The sequence below is a fragment of the Schistocerca cancellata genome, chromosome 3 (assembly GCF_023864275.1).
Source record: "Schistocerca cancellata isolate TAMUIC-IGC-003103 chromosome 3, iqSchCanc2.1, whole genome shotgun sequence".
In the NCBI taxonomy this organism is placed as follows: Eukaryota; Metazoa; Arthropoda; class Insecta; order Orthoptera; family Acrididae; genus Schistocerca; species Schistocerca cancellata.
In genome coordinates, this window is record NC_064628.1 from 503,209,719 (window position 1) to 503,229,994 (window position 20,276).

Genomic DNA, 20,276 nt, shown 5'->3' on the forward strand with positions numbered 1-20,276 from the left:
CCATGGGTGTTGCGAGCAAGACCTAGCCCACCCAGAGGAACTTCATGCCTCTATCCCATTTGCTGCAATGATTTCAGAGTGAGAATGCTTTAAGAAGATAAATCCCAAAGACACCATCTGAAGAATCTGGTACCTCAGCCCAAGGCTGTCACACTGCTTGTACTCATCAGTACTACACAATCTGAAAATCGCTATTCTCTAATATCTGTGAGAGCACAGTTTACTTAGCAATTGATTACAACTTACTAAAGGGCTCTCAAATAACAATCAACAATCCCTCACTGGATGCACAACAATGAGTGTCAATATTTAAAAACTAACAGAATGCTCCTCAACTGCAGGCTCGGTACATTAAAAGCAAATTGGGACTGAATTTGAGAAAGTGAAGAACAAACAAAGCTGAAAAATCGACTTATTTAAACAAGACAATAGAAATTCTGGCAGAATGTATGTAGTTTAGGAGTAAAGGAGGCCACTGATGGAATAGTGTCCTCTGATGTACCTTCACTCACAATGCGTGATTCGCAGGCCTGCTTATAGAGGTCACGTGGGTTGGTCCCCTGGCACGCTCTGGTAAGCCGCCAAAGAAACAATATTACTCAAGTGGCCACAATTGAGTGCTTGGCCTATTCTGTAGCCTGTATTACTGTTGTCCAGTAAATTTGTTCATTGCTAAGCAATCTGTACTTCACTGTATCTTATGTGTTGCTCTATATAGTACTATGTTCCACATATGTTTGTTCTTGCTGTACTAAACTTGGCAACGAGTAAGAGTTACATTTTTTCTGCTTATTAGTGTCAGTGCTAAGTCACCTGAAGAAACATCTCGATGGAAGAAATACTCCAATGTATCACTGCCGAGCAGCAAGCTTTCACAGAACAGCAGCAGGATGTCACTGCCGGTCTCAATCAAGTGGCATCTGCCTGTTCGCGACAGGTTACTCTTCCATTGGTGCAACCATCACCCTTTCCTGTATATGATGAACTGGCTGAAGATTGAGACTTCCATGAGAAATGGTTATGCCAACATTTCCATGTTTTTCGTGTGTGTGATGCAAACCTGTGCAGGACTTTCTTTCTTTCCTGGCTTTCTCTGCGCATTTATCAGCTGTACCGACCTGCACCTTTGCAAGAACTGGCCAGCTTTTATAATATGTGCAAGCTTCTCTCAACCTATTACTACAACAGAGTGCTTGTCATAGTAATGGATGCGTGTCAGAAACGCCCAAACCATCTTACAAAGCTTAGGCTGCAGAATTACACGGGTTGAGCTGTCATAAATTTGTCACTAGTACCCATCACGAATCCTATGTGCCTGATATTATTTATCTGGCCCCAGAAAGGGAAATCAGTGAAAAGGCACATCAACGTGAGAATCTGACACTTATGGATGTGCTCGATGTAGTGCAGTCCTTTGAAGTGTCACAGATCGCAGGCGATCAGATTGGTGCATGGGAGAGGTGTCAAAAGTTGCTTAGTCAACCCCTATTATGCATGCTGCAAGTCTTCAGGATGACAAGGAAGCCATTCCAGCAGTACAACATTTGATTCAGCGTCGCATGGGGCAGCGTCATTTACGCCCACAGCTGCAACATGCCATGTCAAAACAGCAGCCATTTGACCACCTTCCACCTTGCCAATGCTGCTTCATCCCAGACGAGCATGCTGTGTGCCCTAAGCATTGGGCTGTCTGCAACAAGTGTCAAAAGTAAGGTCACATTGCATCAGCGTGTAACTCCTCTTCAAACATGCCCACACTGTAGCACCGATTAACATAAACTGTATCTCTACAATGACCGTCTCCAGAACAAATTGTTTACTGGCTTGCACGTGTTCAATAAACCGCTAATAATGCAGGTGGACACAAAAGCTGCTGTGACTTTAGTAAACGCATGAACGTACATGAACTTGGACTCCCCCTCTTCTCACAAAGGCTTCACAGAAGCTGGTTAGCTACAATAAATAGCGTAGTCCAATCCTAGATCAATTCTCCACTCCTGTCTCTTACAAATCTATCATTCATCCTCTCGTCTTCCTTGTCATGGCTCATTCTCTTATCGCAGATCTGTTCAGGTTAGATGTGTTTAATGCTTTCGGTCTTTCTGTTGCCGATGATGTAAATTTAGCGTCAGATCAAGTTCCATTTCAGAAATTGGAGTCCCTCTGCTCCTGAGTTTTCACCTCTGTTTTTACTTGGGCTTGGTTGTGCTACCAGTTTTCAGGACCACGTTACCATGAAGGAGTCCGCCTACCCTCATTTTTTTCTGGGGGCAGCAAGTGCCTGTCGCACTGCACGACTCAGGCCAAATTAGACTGTCTGACATCGCTCAGTGTTATTTGGCCTATTTCTACCAGTGAGTGGGCTACACCACTGGTCTTCATTAAGAAGCTGATGGGCAAGCTTTGCCTCTGCGGAAACTTCAACTTCAGTGTCGTGATTAATGTATAGTCTGTGATAGATTCATATCTTTGCCCTGCCTTGATGGGTTGCTTGCAAGACTATCAGGTGGCCACCATTTTTTCCAACACTGATTTGTCTGAAGCATACCTACAGCAACACTTAGGTTAGGTCACCAGGTGCCTTCTCTTTGTCAATACAACTTTTAGTCTATTCCAATATCAACAGTTGCCTTTTGACATCACTAGTGCACCCGCAATTTTTCTGAACAGGTGACAGCCTCTGTTCCCAGCTGCATCAATGACTTCTACAATATAAAATTGTTTGAAGGTCTTTCACCGGAGGCTACCTTCGAAATCTCCAATCGTTGTTATCTGTTTTGCAGTTTGCAGGTCTCAAATGCAACCTTGCACAATTTCTATTTTTTGAGGCGTCAACTAAGTACCTATATTTTGACGTTCTCGCGAGAGGCATGCACTGAGCCTGTGCAGTCTGCCTGGGACTGTAGCCACGACTGCCAGGCGATCTTCGACCCACACTGCCAAGTCAGCCGGTTGAGCCACACCGGGGTCCCCTGGGCCATGTGGTGCCTTGTTAGAACCCAACTCCACGTGGGTACCCATGCAGCTTGGCTGCTGATCAAGTCGTATGCCTGGCAAGCACCACACTGTAGCTCATTTGCAAGCAGTTTTTTTACTTCGCACAGTCTTTATCAATACAGTACTTTACCTTTGGTCTTATATTAAAATAACTGATGGCTCCAACATCACCAACAAGATGGTAACTTCTCTCTCCAGCACTGCCTGTAATTATTAAATCAGCTTATTGCTAGGTGCATATGAAAAACTGCTGTATCTTATGATGCAGAGAAAATAGTTAATTTTGTTAATGGTCATCCTACAATCCAACTAATTAGCGATTTGTTTAAATGCTCACCTAAGTATTTAACAGTTTTTGTTGGCTAACATGGATGTAAGATGGTTATATCACTGCAGAAATTTTCCCATACTGTGTGAAGTTTATCTTTTTCTCATCAGTTCACCTTTCCTAGGCAAAGTCTGTCTTCCAAATGTAGCTTATTTCACAGAAATTTTGTTAAAAAATCAATAGTTGAAATTTATTACTTCGCGGACCACACACAAACCTGTTTAATGTGCAAGACTGTATGAACCGTTCATTACAATCCTTGCAGTTTGGGAAATCTGTCTAAATTCTAATCAAACTGAGTGCTTTGATAACCTTCATGATTTCCTAGCACAAAATTCATCTTACTTCAAACTAAAATGCCAAGAATAAAAATGAGGAACATTTGAAGAGATTTGGAAAAATCCCCTGCTCCATCCAGCTACTGCAAACTTCCAGTGACTAAGTTACAGAAAATAATTCTTGATCACCGATAAGTTTCTGGTTAAGCTTAAAGTTGGAGTTTCCAAAGCTATCATTCACATATCAATACAGACACGTATAAAAAAAACCCAGAAACAAACTTCACAGTGAAAGTAATTTAAAACTGTCTTTACCGTCTGTGGTTCTCGATTTCAAAGTTTTGTCACACACAAAGCAGACAGATCCTCCTCAACGAATTCTGAGGAAGGTTTGAGCCAGTCAATTCTATAATGAAACCTTTTAGATTAAAGGAAAGGTGTAAAATACTTTAATACTGCTTACTAGACCTAACTATTGCGTACAAGCTTCATCGGTTCTTTTGATGTGGTATAGGTGAAATGTCAAGCATTATAAAAGTATTAGGTCTATTAAATCATTTACTTTGAGTCCAATTATTTCCATTTTACAGTAAGTACCTTTTTTGTGTTACATGCATCATTTTACACTGCACATTATTTTTCTTTGTAAAAGATCAAGAACGCCCTGTTCCTAGCACATCCAACTTTCACGATTCTCAAAGGAGTGCAGATGATTCAGAAAGCAATTTCGCATTCTGCACATGTGTGGCCAGTCACTCCCACGTTCTCACTGCTGTCTTGTTGACACCCGGGCTCGGCCGGGTACCTGACAAGACACTGGCCTCTACTACACATCTCGGCCCGCAAACTCCATTGCTGGTATAGTTGAGCTCGACAACCCATGGTGTGGGCAATAGGACAGAGCAGTTGGCCGCAGCTGGACTCAGGCAGGTAAATGTGGTGTGATGCACAGCTCTGCTTCTCGCACAGGGTCGAGCCATCATGTCACCATGTTGATGCAATTGTGGCTTTGCTAAGGCCTAAGTCCGTTAAGGAACTACAGGTATTTCTAGGTAAAGTTGCGTACTACTCCAGCAGACGCATCCACTATTTCTCAGATCCTGCACGCACTTTTGCATAAAAATGCAACTGAAAGTTATTCTTCCCACATATCATTCACAAATAGAAGAGCAAAGGGAGAAGGGCGAATGAAATGGTACAATTACTACCCTATGCCAAACAGCTTTAGGTGATTTGCAAAGTACAGATATACAAATAAATAATTCTGCATCATACTGATTCAGCGGGTTTCTAACATATGCATATAAATTTATGGGCTTTTGCAGCCAGAGTCAATTTCTATAAAATTCTGGGCTGAACACAGGCCACATCTAGTTTTAAATTGTATCAGTGTTTTAAGATACTATTGCAAGATGCATTCAGCAGGGTGTAGCAGCTTTTAATTGTGATATATTACCCAACTATTGCTTAAATGGAGGATTAACCAGCATACAACTGGATGTCAGAAATGGAAAGTGTCGTAGCAGATGTTTTTTACTAATTGTAAATGAATTAGAATTTTATCAGCCCACACTGACAAATCAGGAGGGAGATGCCTTTTTGATGTAATATTGCTCCTGTGGTGTCTGATGGTGAATAAGACTGGCCAGCATGTTGTGTGCCTTACACTGAAGAGTTTACAGCAGGCCAAGCAAACTCAGGTGCTTCGGAAGCATTGGCCAGCACCAGCAAAAGCACTGGTGCCCTACCGTACTGCTGGTGGGGTGGAGGAGGGTGAGGGAGGCAGACACAGCACTGCGAGAAACGTGTTGTGGCAGTGCTTAGTGAGGCGTGTCGTGTTGTTTTATGAATGGGACTGGGCCAACTGGCGTGCGTCCGGCGGTGTACCGGTATTAAAATTAATAATAAGAATAAAAGTGACAATTTTGTGTACAGATAGAAAGCATAGTTTTATTGCCCTCTTTATTTTGCACTAATTAACAACGTTCTTTGTCTATCTTTGAACCCACTAATTTTCTGTATTTGGGACACTCATTTTTGGCAGTTGCCATTCAAAGCATAGCTTCCAACGAGCCATCAGACGAGCTTGACTTTGTTTTTGTTTTGTTAATATTCATAACTGAAAACATTTATTCAAAAACAAATGTTGTTCTGAATATAGCAACAAATTTCATGGCAAGATTATGAATCCTCAGGAATTCTTGTTGATCATCGTCTTTATCAAATGAAATCAAATCACCATTGTAATGGTAATCAAAACTGAATCGCACTGTAGTTATCAACTCAACCTGAAAACTTGATGGGGCATCCTATGGGTGCACCAAAAAGGTGTTACAAAAAGTGGGTGCAGGTTTTACTGGTTCTATTTCTTCACATCTATCTCAAATTCTTTATGCAATGACTAACGCTTTTGTGTACTCACTGATGTGTTCATGTTGTTGTTGTTGTTGTTGTTGTTGTTGTGGTCTTCAGTCCTGAGACTGGTTTGATGCAGCTCTCCATACTACTCTATTCTGTGCAAGCTTCTTCATCTCCCAGTACCTACTGTAGCCTACATCCTTCTGAATCTGCTTAGTGTATTCATCTCTTGGTCTCCCTCTACAATTTTTACCCTCCACGCTGACCTCCAATACTAAATTGGTGATCCCTCGATGTCTCAGAACATGTCCTACCAACCAATCCCTTCTTCTAGTCAAGTTGTGCAACAAACTCCTCTTCTCCCCAATTCTATTCAATACCTCCTCATTAGTTATGTGATCTACCCATCTAATCTTCAGCTTTCTTCTGTAGCACCACATTTCTAAAGCTTCTATTCTCTTCTTGTCTAAACTATTTATCGTCCACGTTTCACTTCCAAACATGGCTACACTCCATACAAATACTTTCAGAAACGACTTCCTGACACTTAAATCTATACTCGATGTTAACAAATTTCTCTTCTTCAGAAACGCTTTCCTTGCCATTGCCAGTCTACATTTTATATCCACTCTACTTCAACCATCATCAGTTATTTTGCTTCCCAAATTGCAAAACTCATCTACTACTTTAAGTGTCTCATTTTCTAATCTAATTCCCTCAGCATCACCCAACTTTATTCGACTACATTCCATTGTCCTCGTTTTGCTTCTGTTGATGTGCATCTTATATCCTCCTTTCAAGACACTGTCCATTCTGTTCAACTGCTCTTCCAAGTCCTTTGCTGTCTCTGACAGAATTACAATGTCATCGGTGAACCTCAAAGTTTTTATTTCTTCTCCATGCATTTTAATACCTACTCCGAACTTTTCTTTTGTTTCCTTTATTGTTTGCTCAATATACAGATTGAATAACATCGGGGATGGGCTACAACCCTGTCTCACTCCCTTCCCAACCACTGCTTCCCTTTCATACCCCTCGACTCTTATAAGTGCCATCTGGTTTCTGTACAAATTGTAAATAATCTTTCGCTCCCTATATTTGACCCCTGCCACCTTCAGAATTTGAACGAGAGTATTCCAATCAACATTGTCAAAAGCTTTCTCTACGTCTACAAATGCTAGAAACGTAGGTTTGCCATTCCTTAATCTTTCTTCTAAGATAAGTCGTAGAGTCAGTATTGCCTCACGTGTTCCATCATTCCTACGGAATCCAAACTGATCTTCCCCGAGGTCGGCTTTGACCAGTTTTTCCATTCGTCTGTAAAGAATGTGTGTTAGTACTTTGCAGCTGTGACTTATTAAACTGATAGTTCAGTAATTCTCACATCTGTCCACACCATATATATATATATATATATATATATATATTTCTTAGGTATTTTGAGTTGGTAACACTGAATTCAGGTGTTACTCAGAACTAACCTCAAACTGGAAGTTCGTTCGTACGTTTGTTGTTGCAGTGTAATTTCAGTGTGGATGGAATACGTTTTGCTCCTGGCTATAGTGTAGAACAAGCTATGGAAGACTTATTTCGTAGCAGTAGTGATTCAGAAGGTAGTGACGCCGAAGGTGATGGAACAGAGACACAGGTAGACCAAAGTGATGAAATTTGTTTACATGAATTAGAAGAAAATGATATTCTTGCTGAAAATGATGACAGTGGAGAAGATGAAAGAGCAGTACTGGTAAGCAGGGGTCGGGATATTGCATGGAGTACAAAAGAACCAGCAATTCGTAGATTTCCAATCCGCAACATACAACGATTTTCAGCAGGTATTCCTAGTACAGTTAGTGTTATCTCAGCTGTTGACTGTTTCAGGAAGTTTATTACTAATGAATTGCTGGATATAATAGTTCAGTTCACAAATCAATGAGGAAATGAATTGAAAGTGTCTGGAAAATTAGTTGACTGGCGTGATACAGACAGATGCGAGCTTCTTTCATTTTTAGGCTTGCTGATTCTGTATGGCGTACAGAAGAGGTGGGGGAAACCTATTGACGAATTTTGGGATTCTGAATATGGCACTCCTCTATTCTGTGCTACTATGTCAAGGAGGCGATATCAGGACATTCTGTGTTCACTTCGTTTTGACGACCGCATCACAAGACTTGAAAGGAAAGAGAGGACTGGAAATAAGGCTGAAGCTGTACAGGAAATATTTGATTTGTTTGCCGTGCAATGTCCAACATCATTTATACCTTCCAGCAACATTACTGTTGATGAACATCTTTGCGTATACAGAGGTCGGTGCAGTTTCAAGGTCTACATTCCTTCAAAGCCAGGAAAGTATGACATCAAAATATGGTGCGCAGTAGACTGTGAACATGGTTATCTGACAAATCTTCAAATATACACTGTAAGGAGTGGTGATGTGTGAGAAGTGAATCATGGCAAGAGAGTGTTCTTAGATTTAGTGCGTCATCTGGCTGGCAGTGGTAGGAATGTTACCACTGACAATTTTTTTCACGAGCTATGACCTTGGCCAAGAATTGTTGAAAATGAAGTTGACACTTGTAGGTACTCTACGTTCTACAAGAAAAGAAGTCCCAAAAGAGTTTTTGCCTTCGAAAACTAGGGAAGAATGCTCTACCAGATTTGCATACAGTGGTAAAACCCTATTAGCTTCGTATGTTCCAAAAAGAAATAAGGCTGTGCTACTCCTCTCAACACAACATCAATCATTTGAAATGCCCAAAGAAAACAACTTGAAACGAAAACCAGAAGTAGTGTTGTATTACAACTCAACAAAATCGGGTGTTGATACGCTGGATCAAATGAGCTCTTACTATTCTGTGAAAAATGGTACAAAACGTTGGCCATTAGCAGTATTTTATGATCTTGTCGATCTAGCTGCACTCAATGCCTACAGACTCTTCTGTGTTGCTGTTGAAAAAACAGACACACGTCTTTTTCTAATGAAGTTGGCCGAAGAAATGGCAAAGCCCCAAGTGGAACGTCGTTTGAGTTTACCACAAGCAAGGAACAAGGATATTATTAGCAGTATAAAACGGTGTGGATTTGATGATCTGTTAGACAATGGACATCCAGACGTAATACCCGACAATCAGAAGAGAAAGCGAGGCAGATGCTCCATTTGCCCACGATCAAAGGACACAAAATACAGTTCAACATGCAAAAAGTGTAACAAATTTGTTTGCAGGGAACATTACGAAATAGTTACTACTTGCAAAATATGTGCAGATGACTATGGTACGGATTCCGGTTAGAATTATGTTTCCTGTTGAGTTGTTCATCACATTTTCTGTAAATTTGAAGCCATTGTGAAACATTTATGAGTGAAAAAAATTATAACTTAGAGTAATATTGTAACTTCTGATATTTAATTACTCTGCCATATGTAATTTAATTCTACTTTGTACATACCTGTTAAAAAAGATGTGAAATGTGTCTAAATAATAAATAAAATGTAAACAAACAGTATTAAACGACAGTACATTGTTCTCTGAATGATTAGTACACACAGTCAATTATATATTGATTGGGGTCATGTATGACCCCAGATGGAGTACTAGGGAAATTTTAGCTGAGTGAGTCCTAGGGTTAAGGGAACAAAATTACACTAGGGCGTATGAAATTATCACAAGTTTTTGATACACAGTTCCTTTGAAAGGCTAGCAACAACCTAGAACTTATTATCTTCAACAAGAATGCTAAGACACTGAACACAAACAGCTCTGCACATGCATGTTCAGATCTCTTTGGGGTAGGCATATTAAATGCTTTGGAGCCAGTCAGAAGAATTTTCTCTGATCACTCAAAACTGGTTAGAATCGTCCATTGGCCCCAACTCAAACAGCTTGCACCCACTGACAAACCGTGGGAACTGGGAGAATGCGTCGAACGCACACTCGTGGTTGCAACGGTATCTCAAAAGAACTTAATATTTGAGTGATATCTTTTCTTATATATTTTGTGTGTTTCCATTCCATGATTAATGTGATTTGAAGTAATAAAATGAGCTCTAACGTGGAAAGTAAGCGTTTCTGGACATATGTCCACATAATATATATATCAAAACTAAAAGGATCTCACTGTCCTTTAACTTCACTTTCAAAATGAATAAATTTCTCTCTTCCATACAAAGATCTAATCACACGCACCAATAATTGGGAGTCCATACAATATTCATTGCTACAAATGTCATGGGCACAATAAGTTGACTCACTTTACAGGTGAGGCGGCATAGCATAAATAAATATCCTACACTCTTACACATATAGTAGTGAAATTAAGCTGCATATCAGATTCTTAACCAGCGGACACATTGTGGCCACTCCCTACCAACCAAACCAACAATAATTTTTCTTCAAGATGTAATGTTTGGGCATTTACTGCCTTGTTGTTTATTAACATTGGTACTAATCATCTGTACTGTATTGTCAATCAGCAACAAAATTTTTGCTATCAAAATCAATGAGACAAACTGATCAAATTTTTTCCATCATATGCATGTAATCAAAATATGTAAAAGAAAACAGTATGCCGATGAGGAAAGTGATGTCAGAAATGATTATGAATGTCTTCAGTCAACATTTTATATCACCGGTTCTCCAAGAAGTGCCGACCCGAAGTGGGAAGCAGAAACATTTGACTCAATTTCATTCATCATAATCTATGTTTCAGGAAAGCCTCCAACTGTCATTCATTCTTTAAATACAATAATGACACTGCAACACTTATTTTTTTCCATGCTTCGCATGACATATTACGAGAAGTTCTAATCATCATGATCAAATATTTGCATTCATATTTCTGTGTTCTGCTGTCTGTCTTGCACTGTAGCCATCTATTTGTGGTTATAAGATACTTTGCCTTCTACATTATGCAGAAAATAAGACACACACAAAACATCACTCATATTGTTTCTGAAATTTCACAGTCTGTGGTTTTTTTTTTTTTCCCTGCGTGATGTAGTAGGCATAGTATGGTACCATAACCTAAAAAAGACAACACAATACAGTGAAAGAGAGGTACAACATACCCAGTATTATTTAAACCAGAAACTTTTGTGAAATGCAAAGATAGTAGAGGTATCAACTATCACTACAGGCAATCAGACAATGAATTACGCTAAATATGAGTTTGAGTAAACCCACATACTTCTGACAATTGAAACTATTACAAAGCTGCACATGCGCACTAGAGACAGTTTAAATACGGTTGTGATACTTTGACTCGAATGAACCTATTATTTTCCTCCAAACATATTTTAGAGGCTTTGTCAACAGCAGCCCAACAAACACAGCATTGGTTACTAGTTACAGGATATTACCCAGAAACTAATATGTTAGTTGCCTTATGCAAACATCTTTCAACTCATCTATGCCACAAATAGGTGATTCTTATTTCACTGAAAATTACTAGGTTTGCTTTTGTAGTGCCTTCATACAGCAATTCAAAGTCTTGTCAGAACTGTGATAAAAGTTTCATTATTCCATACTGAGTGGATGTAAAAATTAGTCTTCACTACTGGTCAGTTTGTTACCACAACCAAATTGCCTACTTTTACGTCTGTTGGCTTTGTCACTTCACGGCCAAAGTGTCAACTTTCAACCTAGCCTTCACCTCAGCCATGCTACAGATCAGACAACCAAGATTTTATATAACTGTAACCATAACTGTTGACAAGAACACGAAACAAACTAAGGCAACCTATTCTGCCAGTTAATCAAGGTTTTACAAAATGTAAGCAACTATTGATCAGTAGTTTCACTGAAATAAAAAGACAGTGATGATAGCACCAATATGCTGAAATCCATTTGTGGATGATATTACCAAGTGAACACAGTTCATAGGTAGTAGGCCTACAAAGACTTTCAGCAGAGAGTGAAACTGATTGTGAGGAAAATGGGCAAACAAACTGGTTCTTTGAATTAGGTGGTATCTGATAGTTTGATTGGCAAGTGCAGCAGAATAAAACAGACTTTCAATTCAACATTCTTTTCTCATACACTACGAGTGTTCGAGGAAAGGCACTTCCATCACAGTTGTCTGTCTTTTCATAGTATTTACTAAAAACAAATAAAATAATAAGAATAGAAATTTCCTAGCCCCTGTGGGTAAAGACAATGGGATGATACAGCAGTGCAACAGAAATAATTATTCATGCCTGTCAATTTGTTTTGCGGTAAGAGAGATAAATTTACCGAGTTGTTTACGTAAAAGGGAAAACAGAACGCTGCACATTATTACTCATGTGTATCGAAATTAAACGCTGACTCAACATGTTCTTTCTATATGCCATTCAAAATGAGCTTCGAGATACATTTATCTGTAACAGAAAATACAAATGTCACAACTAAGATTACCGTCAAATATTGCTGGCTTGTTCCTGGGCCTCTCTGTTGACTACCCCTGCGATACGGTGGCAGCTGTCTGTAAATGAACGTAAACACTTCATATTGAAAACAATAATAAAATATCTAGTAAAGCACACAACATTTACACGAAACTGGATATGAGAGAGCAGGCATAACTTTCGCTAAAGGTAAGGATTGAAGTCTTCGCTATGCACGCTAATACCTTAGGAAACGATCTGGTGTATAAATGTAGTTCGCTGGCGCGAATCCTTGATTTTCCGGTCTCCGATTTCGAGACTGACTGTTCCGAGAATAGTTATGGTGCCTGCTTCTCTCATGTCCGTGATATGCCATCGGCGATTTCCCCATTACTGAAACAACAAAAATATGAAATGGAAAACTACCATATCCTTGGTTTGTGATGATAGTAAAAATATCAACTATTTATCACAAATTCTACATCAACAAATCATACTTCAACCGGTTACTCCTGCGATACAGGAATGGCGTCTACTTCACAATCACACAACCAATATATGCATGAAAAATATACCTAAAGAGGTAGAATAATACTTATTTACAGTGAAAAATGCTCTATTTTGTCAATATTTTACTGTAATACAATTAAACTGTATATTTTAATTTCAATAAGGGTGTAAATATTGACACATTCGTTTATTTGTAGCAAAATTACTCTTCCATTATTTCAATTTTCATATTGTTTTCTGGTATTTTTTGTTTGAATTCAGTTTATTTTGTGTACAGACAGAGAAATACGAAATAATAAGACGAAATTCTGTCGATGAAATCATAAGTTCGGAAACAAAATTAATTGTAACATTTTTAGTTCAAGTACGAAGAAATGTGGATGTTGGTATTCTGTACATCCTTTACGATGCCGCGCAAAGTTATGGAAAGATCTAACCAATCACAAGTCTCGTATTCAAAATGAAATGTTGTTTGAAAACACTACGCGTCCTGTAGTAATCATAAATGTTGCTAATTATGGGGTATAAGCTTTCTTAACTTTAGTCTTATCATGTTTCAGACAAAGTTATGAACTTCACTCTTCAGTGTACAAAAATATAAACTTGATTACACAGTTGTATTTGCGTACTATTTCTTGCGTCGCAGTCACATAGATGCTTAAGTTTTCAAATGTAACGTACACTTTGTTCGAAGTTGTGTAGGTCGTTATGATCGTTATGTTAGTTTGTGGATAAGGAGATGTGAGTTCCATAATTACCACGTTGTGCGGTTTTCAAGTAAGTATAATTTGTAACTGTTTCTTTTGAAGTGTGTGAAAATGATCTGTATGTATAAATATATACATTGCGGAGGTCTGTGGGACCCTAATGATAATATGCGCGATGCACAGTTTAATACAGAACTATCTGCAGTGGCTTACAGTATATCTGAAAATAAATACTCATTTTCAGCTAGGTTAGATTTAGTTCATAACGATTATTTTCGTAATACAGTTGACTTTTTTGTGAAGAGATTCGGAATTTGTGATGTGCTGGAGTTAAGGCACTGAATTTTGAAGTACTAAACATGAACTTAAAAGTTGAAGTTAAAACTAGAGTTCGAATGTAAAACCAGCTTAGAAGTTGGAGTAAAGACGTTATTTATTGTCCACTATTAATTCATAAATAAGGGGAAGGAGAGAGAGTACTTCATTTGCCTGTTTAAGCTACATTAAGTTATTTCATTAAAAGGATAACAGTATTATGCACCAGAAACTTTTGTATAAAAAATCCGTATTCGTTGTCCTTCCAGTAACATATAATCCAGCACCTTAGAAGATTAATATCTATTTTAGCCCTCACCAACTTCCATTTTTGTTATACAGTGATTAATAAATATTGTATCAGATTTCCGTGTGCAGCTCTCTCAATAATGCGCATTAAATGTTGGGTCAGTTCTTTGTTTTATTTGAAGTTTGCAGCAGATATTGATATCTAACTGAAGTTTTTGACATGGAGCTTCAGTCAAATAAGGAAAATGATGGCCGCCTAATTATTTGGTGGAAAATTTGTGGTATAAGAAGTAATATACTGAAATGAAATTAGGCCTGCATGGAAAATTTTGAGTTATTGGGTTGTGTGATGTCAGAGGCATCACATCTGCTGTTTACAACAGCGTGAAATTAATATGAGGGGTAGTATCTGGGACAGTTGCTTCATGAAGGCCAGATTTGGACACATGTTCTATAGTCATAAGCATACATGCATTTTGAGCTATTGCTTTCTTTGTATTGCAATTCCAATATCATTTTGTGATGAGCCTTGGATGAGTGAAAGTAGGTAAGTAAATATTATGCCTTGGAACTGTTTGGCCTGCTGATAAGTGGGTTCAGTGTGGTACTATATGACCTGTTGCTTATTCCAGTTTATCAAGACCACAACCAATTTTACTTTGTACTAATCTTGTTGATAAAGAAACCCAATTTCTGTTGAAAAATGTGGAGCAAAGTGATGCAGCTTGGTTAGCACACAGGACCCTCATTTGGAAGGACGATAGTTCAAATCTGCATCCAGATGTAGGTTTACTGTGTTTATCATAAGTCACTTCAGGCAAATGCTGGTAAGATTCCTTTGAAAGGGCGCTGCCGAAAACATTCAGAGGCTGTGCTATGTGTCTAATGATCTCAATGCCGGTGGGATGTAAAACCCTGTAGTTGGGATGGCGTACGAAGATCTGACAGCTCACAGTGCTGTTGGCAGCTTTAAAGTGCAAAGTGCTAGCAGCTGTAGGCGAAAGTGGTAGTTGTGTACAGAGCTGTGACAACACTGAGGTGTTGTCATAGAGGTGTTAACAAAACCGCGTTACATTATTGGTCGAGGTGGGACTGTGAAGCTGCTGTTCCCAGCCCACTGCAGCTGACAGGATCAACTTCTGCCGGTTCAACTATAGTTTCCTGTCCTTTCGGAAAAAAGTGATAAAACATGGTCACATGATGGTGAAGATTTGCCATACTTATGGAGTGTCTACATGCCTTCCATGGCCCATGCGAATGTGGTTCCAGGTGGTCTACATTGCCCGATGCTGGTCAAATCCACAAGGTTTCTTCTGGATGCAGGGCAGTTTCACATGGTGGATGACAGTAGTGTGAATTGAAAATTTTTTGTCTGAGTCGACATTATTTTTGTCCCTTATGTGAACTTAGGAATGCTTAACGGAGAGCAGAGGTGGGGGAAGAAGCCCTGCCTCACATTTGCAGGGCTGAAAGTGTACACCAGAGATCTGTGATTTTATGCAGGTCTGATACATGGTCATAGGGATCACCAATCTTCCTGCTGTCATGGTCCCTCACTCTTTACCCTTTTCAAAATGAGATGATGTGTAATGCAAAGCAGAGTATATGAAGCAGTAGGTAATGGCTGTTGTACAATTACTTTTTGAGGCGGGCTGTGTTATATAAATTGTAATACATGCCAAACTTGGCACAACCATGATTCAAACCACCAGTCACCTGAAACAGCCATGTGAAATTCTCTGCAGAGTGTGTGTTTCTTATAATGGGCAAGTTATTGTGATGTGTCCATAGTAAGCATTGTGCAGTAAATCAATTATTTTTTTTTATGTGGGTAGATCTGTTAAAGTTCTACAGTAAAGAAATTGAATTATGTACAAATTTCTTGTTGTGTGTTGATTTTAATGCATTTCATTTTGAAATGAGAATGGTTACAAATTTGGAAATTTCTGTTAACTAAAGGCTGGTGGACAGAAGTGTCAGGAGAGCTTTTACGTGTGCTTATCGGAACAATGTCAGTGATTTTTGTTAAAACAGCTATATAATTGTGCCTTTTGAAGTTACAGCATTTTGACATTTTATAAATTTTGTGTCCTTCCACAAAATTTTCTTTGTGAATGTTTGCTTGTTGTTTGGCCACTTAACAAGAATCATGTGATAAACATATGTGCAGAAGAAATAAGGCCCTGATTTTCTGTAGACTCACAGTAATGAAGACATGAAATGGTTTTTTTTTAATTTTGGTCATTGTGTTTAGGTGATGGGTGTTTTTGTGTAAAATGTCTTTATAATGTGGCTGTGCCACCTCCTCCCTAGTCCTTAGTTGGAAGAGTTTGGGCCATTAAGTTATTGCTTGTTGTTTACATTCTTTTGATTAGGGCCTACTTGAAATTAGTAAGAGTTTGTCACCCTCCCTTCCTCACTGTCTCTGATGGAGAGCCTTCACCCTTTTTTTTTAATTGTTATTCCTCTCTCCCTGACTTCAGTGAAGTATGTAGGATGCTGCTCTAAGTTCAGTATATGGCTGTTAAGAATTACTTTTAGTTGTTCCAGTTTCTATTGTAAGATGTCATTTCTTTAACATATCACTTACACGATCCAAAAGAGTTTGTATTCTTTGATGTATTGTACAGCTTAAGCTGATTACCTTGTAAGGGAAGTGGTTATGATTTAATACTCTGTGAAGCTGTTTTGGAAGACAAAATTAAATATTAATGCCTATGATTTGTCATCTGTTTTGGAGACATCATTGAAAAACAGTGGGCAGACAAGTTTTATGATTTTTCATGAAACCAAATCTCTGTAGGGCTTTTCCCCATCCAACTTAATTTGAAGAGTGTACCTATGAATCATGGAAATGGGTGACTATAACGGGTCATTTTTTTTTTATTGAAATTGTTAATGAAGCTCATTGTGGTGTGACACAATATCTCCTACAGAGTAATTTCCTGCAATTTTTGTATTTATACTTTAATACATTTTGCTATGGTTTTCAGCAGTCTTCTGTTGTCTAGGCATGTAATGCTGTTTTATTAATTTTTCACACACAAATTCATGCCATGTAGCAGTTATGTATATTGTGACACACACTGTGACTTTGCCTCAAAGTGGGAATAATTCTCCTGAAGGTTGGCGTTCCACAAAGGCTAACAGAAAAGACTGCAAACAATAAGTGGGGGCAGCAGGAATGATGTGTAAAGCAAATCTTCTTGCAAATAAAGAAAGACTGTGGGTGGTTCTGTGCCATGTAGTCTAGAGGTTCATGCATGACCTTAGATTCTGACCAAATTTTTTATGATCATTAATTCATTACTTCCAGAGATATAGTAATTTGTTTGAGCCCATAGTACACCTATCAACTTGTATCTGTGTTTTCAGAATCTTTCACAAAAAGTCTTCTGCAAACGTTATTAAACTGTTTTCTTATGAAAGATCATGTCCTAAATTACATAATACTAAGTTTGGTTTTGCAGTGTGAGCATATAAGGTCGTCAAAAAGAATGGGAAAATGGAGGTGCATTGAAAATGGCCACAAATTCCGCTGGTACTCAAATCTGACACCTTTTGTTATGTTCTACTATTGAGAATACAATCAAAAGTCATTAGGCTAGCAAATGAGACAGTCAGGATAACTAACAAATTCAAAAAAGATGTGTCTTTTGTCACAACTAAATGTGATACTCAATTCTGTTTCTCTGCTATAACAGAATCAAACTGGTTGTAAACTTCACAGTTTAACTTTCATTACCAAAGCAGTGGAGATCATGGTAGTAAAATTGTTGCATATCAGCTGCAGCACACATCATATAAATAGTGTACAGGTTTTATAGCACTGCCTCATTGTTTAAATTTTGGAGAAGTTCACAGGAATCTTCCCGACATTTTTTTGAAATGGATTCATGTTATAGAAAGTTATTTATGTATTTTTTTTATTTTACAATGCTAGTGTTAGCTATATTGTTTAATTCTGCTTTAAGGTATATTGTACTTTATGCTGACATAGTTTGCGGTTAATGTAGAACATTTTTGTACATATGAATAATTGTATAAATGTGTTGGTATGGTCTGTGGTGGTTTAACCACTGACAGGTCCTTTCAAAAGTGAGAAAAACAGCATCCCCATCGCCATAGGGGCCATGCCCAATAGCTGTGCAACAGTAGCATGGGTGAATTTCGTTACTACATGTTACCAAACATAAGGGTTTCTTTAACCAGGATTGCAAGCTGATGACACATTTGTGTAAGTCAGAGGTCAAAGTTAGAAGAGGTCTCTTTTAGGATCCTAAACTTAAGTGTGCACCAAACTATTTGAATTTTTACATGTGTCTTTAATTTGCTGTAGAATGCTGAAATTTTGATAAGACAGAACCCAAAAAAATTACATTTTAAAATGTGATTACCTCAAATAATTAGAGCCAAAAAAGAGAAAACTATTCTTTTTATTTTATTCCGTGTCCCCTTTCATTAAAAGAAATTGTAAAGCTGGATATTGTAGAGATTCTTGGCAGTTTTTATGACTATAGTTAATTTCCTTGTCATTAGGACTTTTATATTATCTTTCATAGTGTCTACTAAACAGTTGTAAAACAGAATGAAAGGTGAAAGATTTGAGTACTAGCAGTGTATGAGCCCATTTTCAATGCGCCTCCATATTATAGGTTTTTTTTAGGCCCATAAATGCTTGCATTGCAAAACGAAATACAATTTTTATAGGTTGTTTAGAACATTGTCTTTCTAACGAAAATGGTTTAAAGGAGACAGCAGAAGACTGTAACTGGGCCAAAAATAGCCATTTTTTTGCATTTTTAGAAAAAACTTCACTTTTGCCCTCTAGTTTGTAAACTATTTTAAAGCAGTGGGAGAACAAAATTTTATATTTGAAGACCTTGTATTGGTAAGTTATTATGAGCAAAGTTTCAGGTTTATCTTTCAAATACTTCCTGAGATAAAAAGTTAAACTTCACCTTTATTTCGAATGTCTGTTTCGTCGGCTAACTTCGCATCAAATTACCCGTATGCAAATTGCTGAGGAAATAGGTTTTTATTATTTTACTTAAGAGAGTGCATAATTTTATAAAAGATCTGTTTAGGTCCTTTCAAGAAAATACTACTGGAGATGTTATGCGTCTAAGTTGCCAAAAACTCATGGATGCACTATTGAGAGCTACACTATGTGGTCAAACTAATGACTACCTCTCTGTAAGTGTTAAATTGACAAAAGTAAAATGTGCCAACATTCACACACAGTTTTGGGGATATCCATTGTAATCATGTGGGAACTTTTTCGAAATTGGACTACTTGGCATGGAATGGCCCAGATGCTATTTTATCAAACAGTGGAAACTCCAGGTAGGAATATCTACAATATTGGGAAGGATAGATTGCTACTTACCATAAAGAAGACACATAAAGTTGCAGACAGGCACGATTAAGACATTCGGCGTACACACACACACAAGCACATCTTATGCATACATGACTGCCAACTCCAGAATCTCAGGCTGGAATGCAACATCTTGTGGGATGCAAGCAGCAATCTGGAGGGGATGGGGAAGATAGTAGTGTGGATGGCAAGAGAGACAAATGCTGTCTGTGGAATGTGCAGGGACTAGACAGCCAACAGGTCCAGTGTCAGAAAGTTTTGGGGCAGAAAGGTGGGGAAAACAGGAACTATAAAAGAGAGGAGCAGGGAGAGGTGGGCAGATGTGTTGGCAGGTGGCTGCAAATAAACAGGGTGGGGAATGAGAATGGTGAAGAGATGATAGGACGGAGAGGGGGGAAACTGTTGGGTGGAGGATGTGGGGACAGTATGTTACCAGAACAGAAAGGGGTAGAAACTGTTGGGTGGAGGATGTGGGACAGTATGTTACCGTAGGTTGAGGACAGGATAATTACAGGAGTGGAAGATGCAGATTTCAGAAAAGCTGGTGGTGGTGGGAAGGATAGATACGGCTCAGGTATTGAAGCAGCTGAGCTGTATGTTGCCACAGGGTGCTCTACTTTGCTCTTGGCTACATTTGGCAGGGATCGTTGGTCTTGGTGGACAGCTGACTGGTAGTCCTACCAATACAAAAAGCTGCACAATGATTGCATCATAGCTGGTAAATGACATGGCTGCTTTTGCAGGTGACCCAGCCCCTGATGAGTAAGATAAATCTGTGATAGAACTGGAGTAGGAA

At 38.6% G+C, this 20,276-nt stretch overlaps 2 protein-coding genes across 4 annotated transcripts in view; one reads left to right on the top strand and one right to left on the bottom strand.

Annotated features, from left to right (window-relative positions):
* LOC126175280 (microtubule-associated protein futsch-like) overlaps positions 1-12,936 on the bottom strand; it is a 30,855-nt gene extending 17,919 nt beyond the window's left edge. The window contains exons 1-3 of one of the 3 annotated variants that reach the window (XM_049921939.1): positions 12,817-12,936; positions 12,565-12,712; positions 12,351-12,417 (exon numbers count right to left, since the gene is read on the bottom strand). In XM_049921939.1, the coding sequence (XP_049777896.1) occupies positions 12,351-12,417; positions 12,565-12,710 (213 nt within the window). In that variant the 5' untranslated portion in view covers positions 12,711-12,712; positions 12,817-12,936. Of the gene's footprint in view, positions 1-12,350; positions 12,418-12,564; positions 12,713-12,745 lie in introns of all 3 variants that reach the window. The other 2 variants (XM_049921942.1, XM_049921941.1) reach the window with 2 other exon arrangements.
* Positions 12,937-13,455: 519 nt separating this feature from the next.
* Positions 13,456-20,276, top strand: part of LOC126176380 (proliferation marker protein Ki-67-like) — a gene marked incomplete at its 3' end in the record, with an annotated part of 79,691 nt that continues 72,870 nt past the window's right edge. Inside the window, exon 1 of the mRNA XM_049923537.1 lies at positions 13,456-13,606. The remainder of the gene's footprint in view (positions 13,607-20,276) is intronic.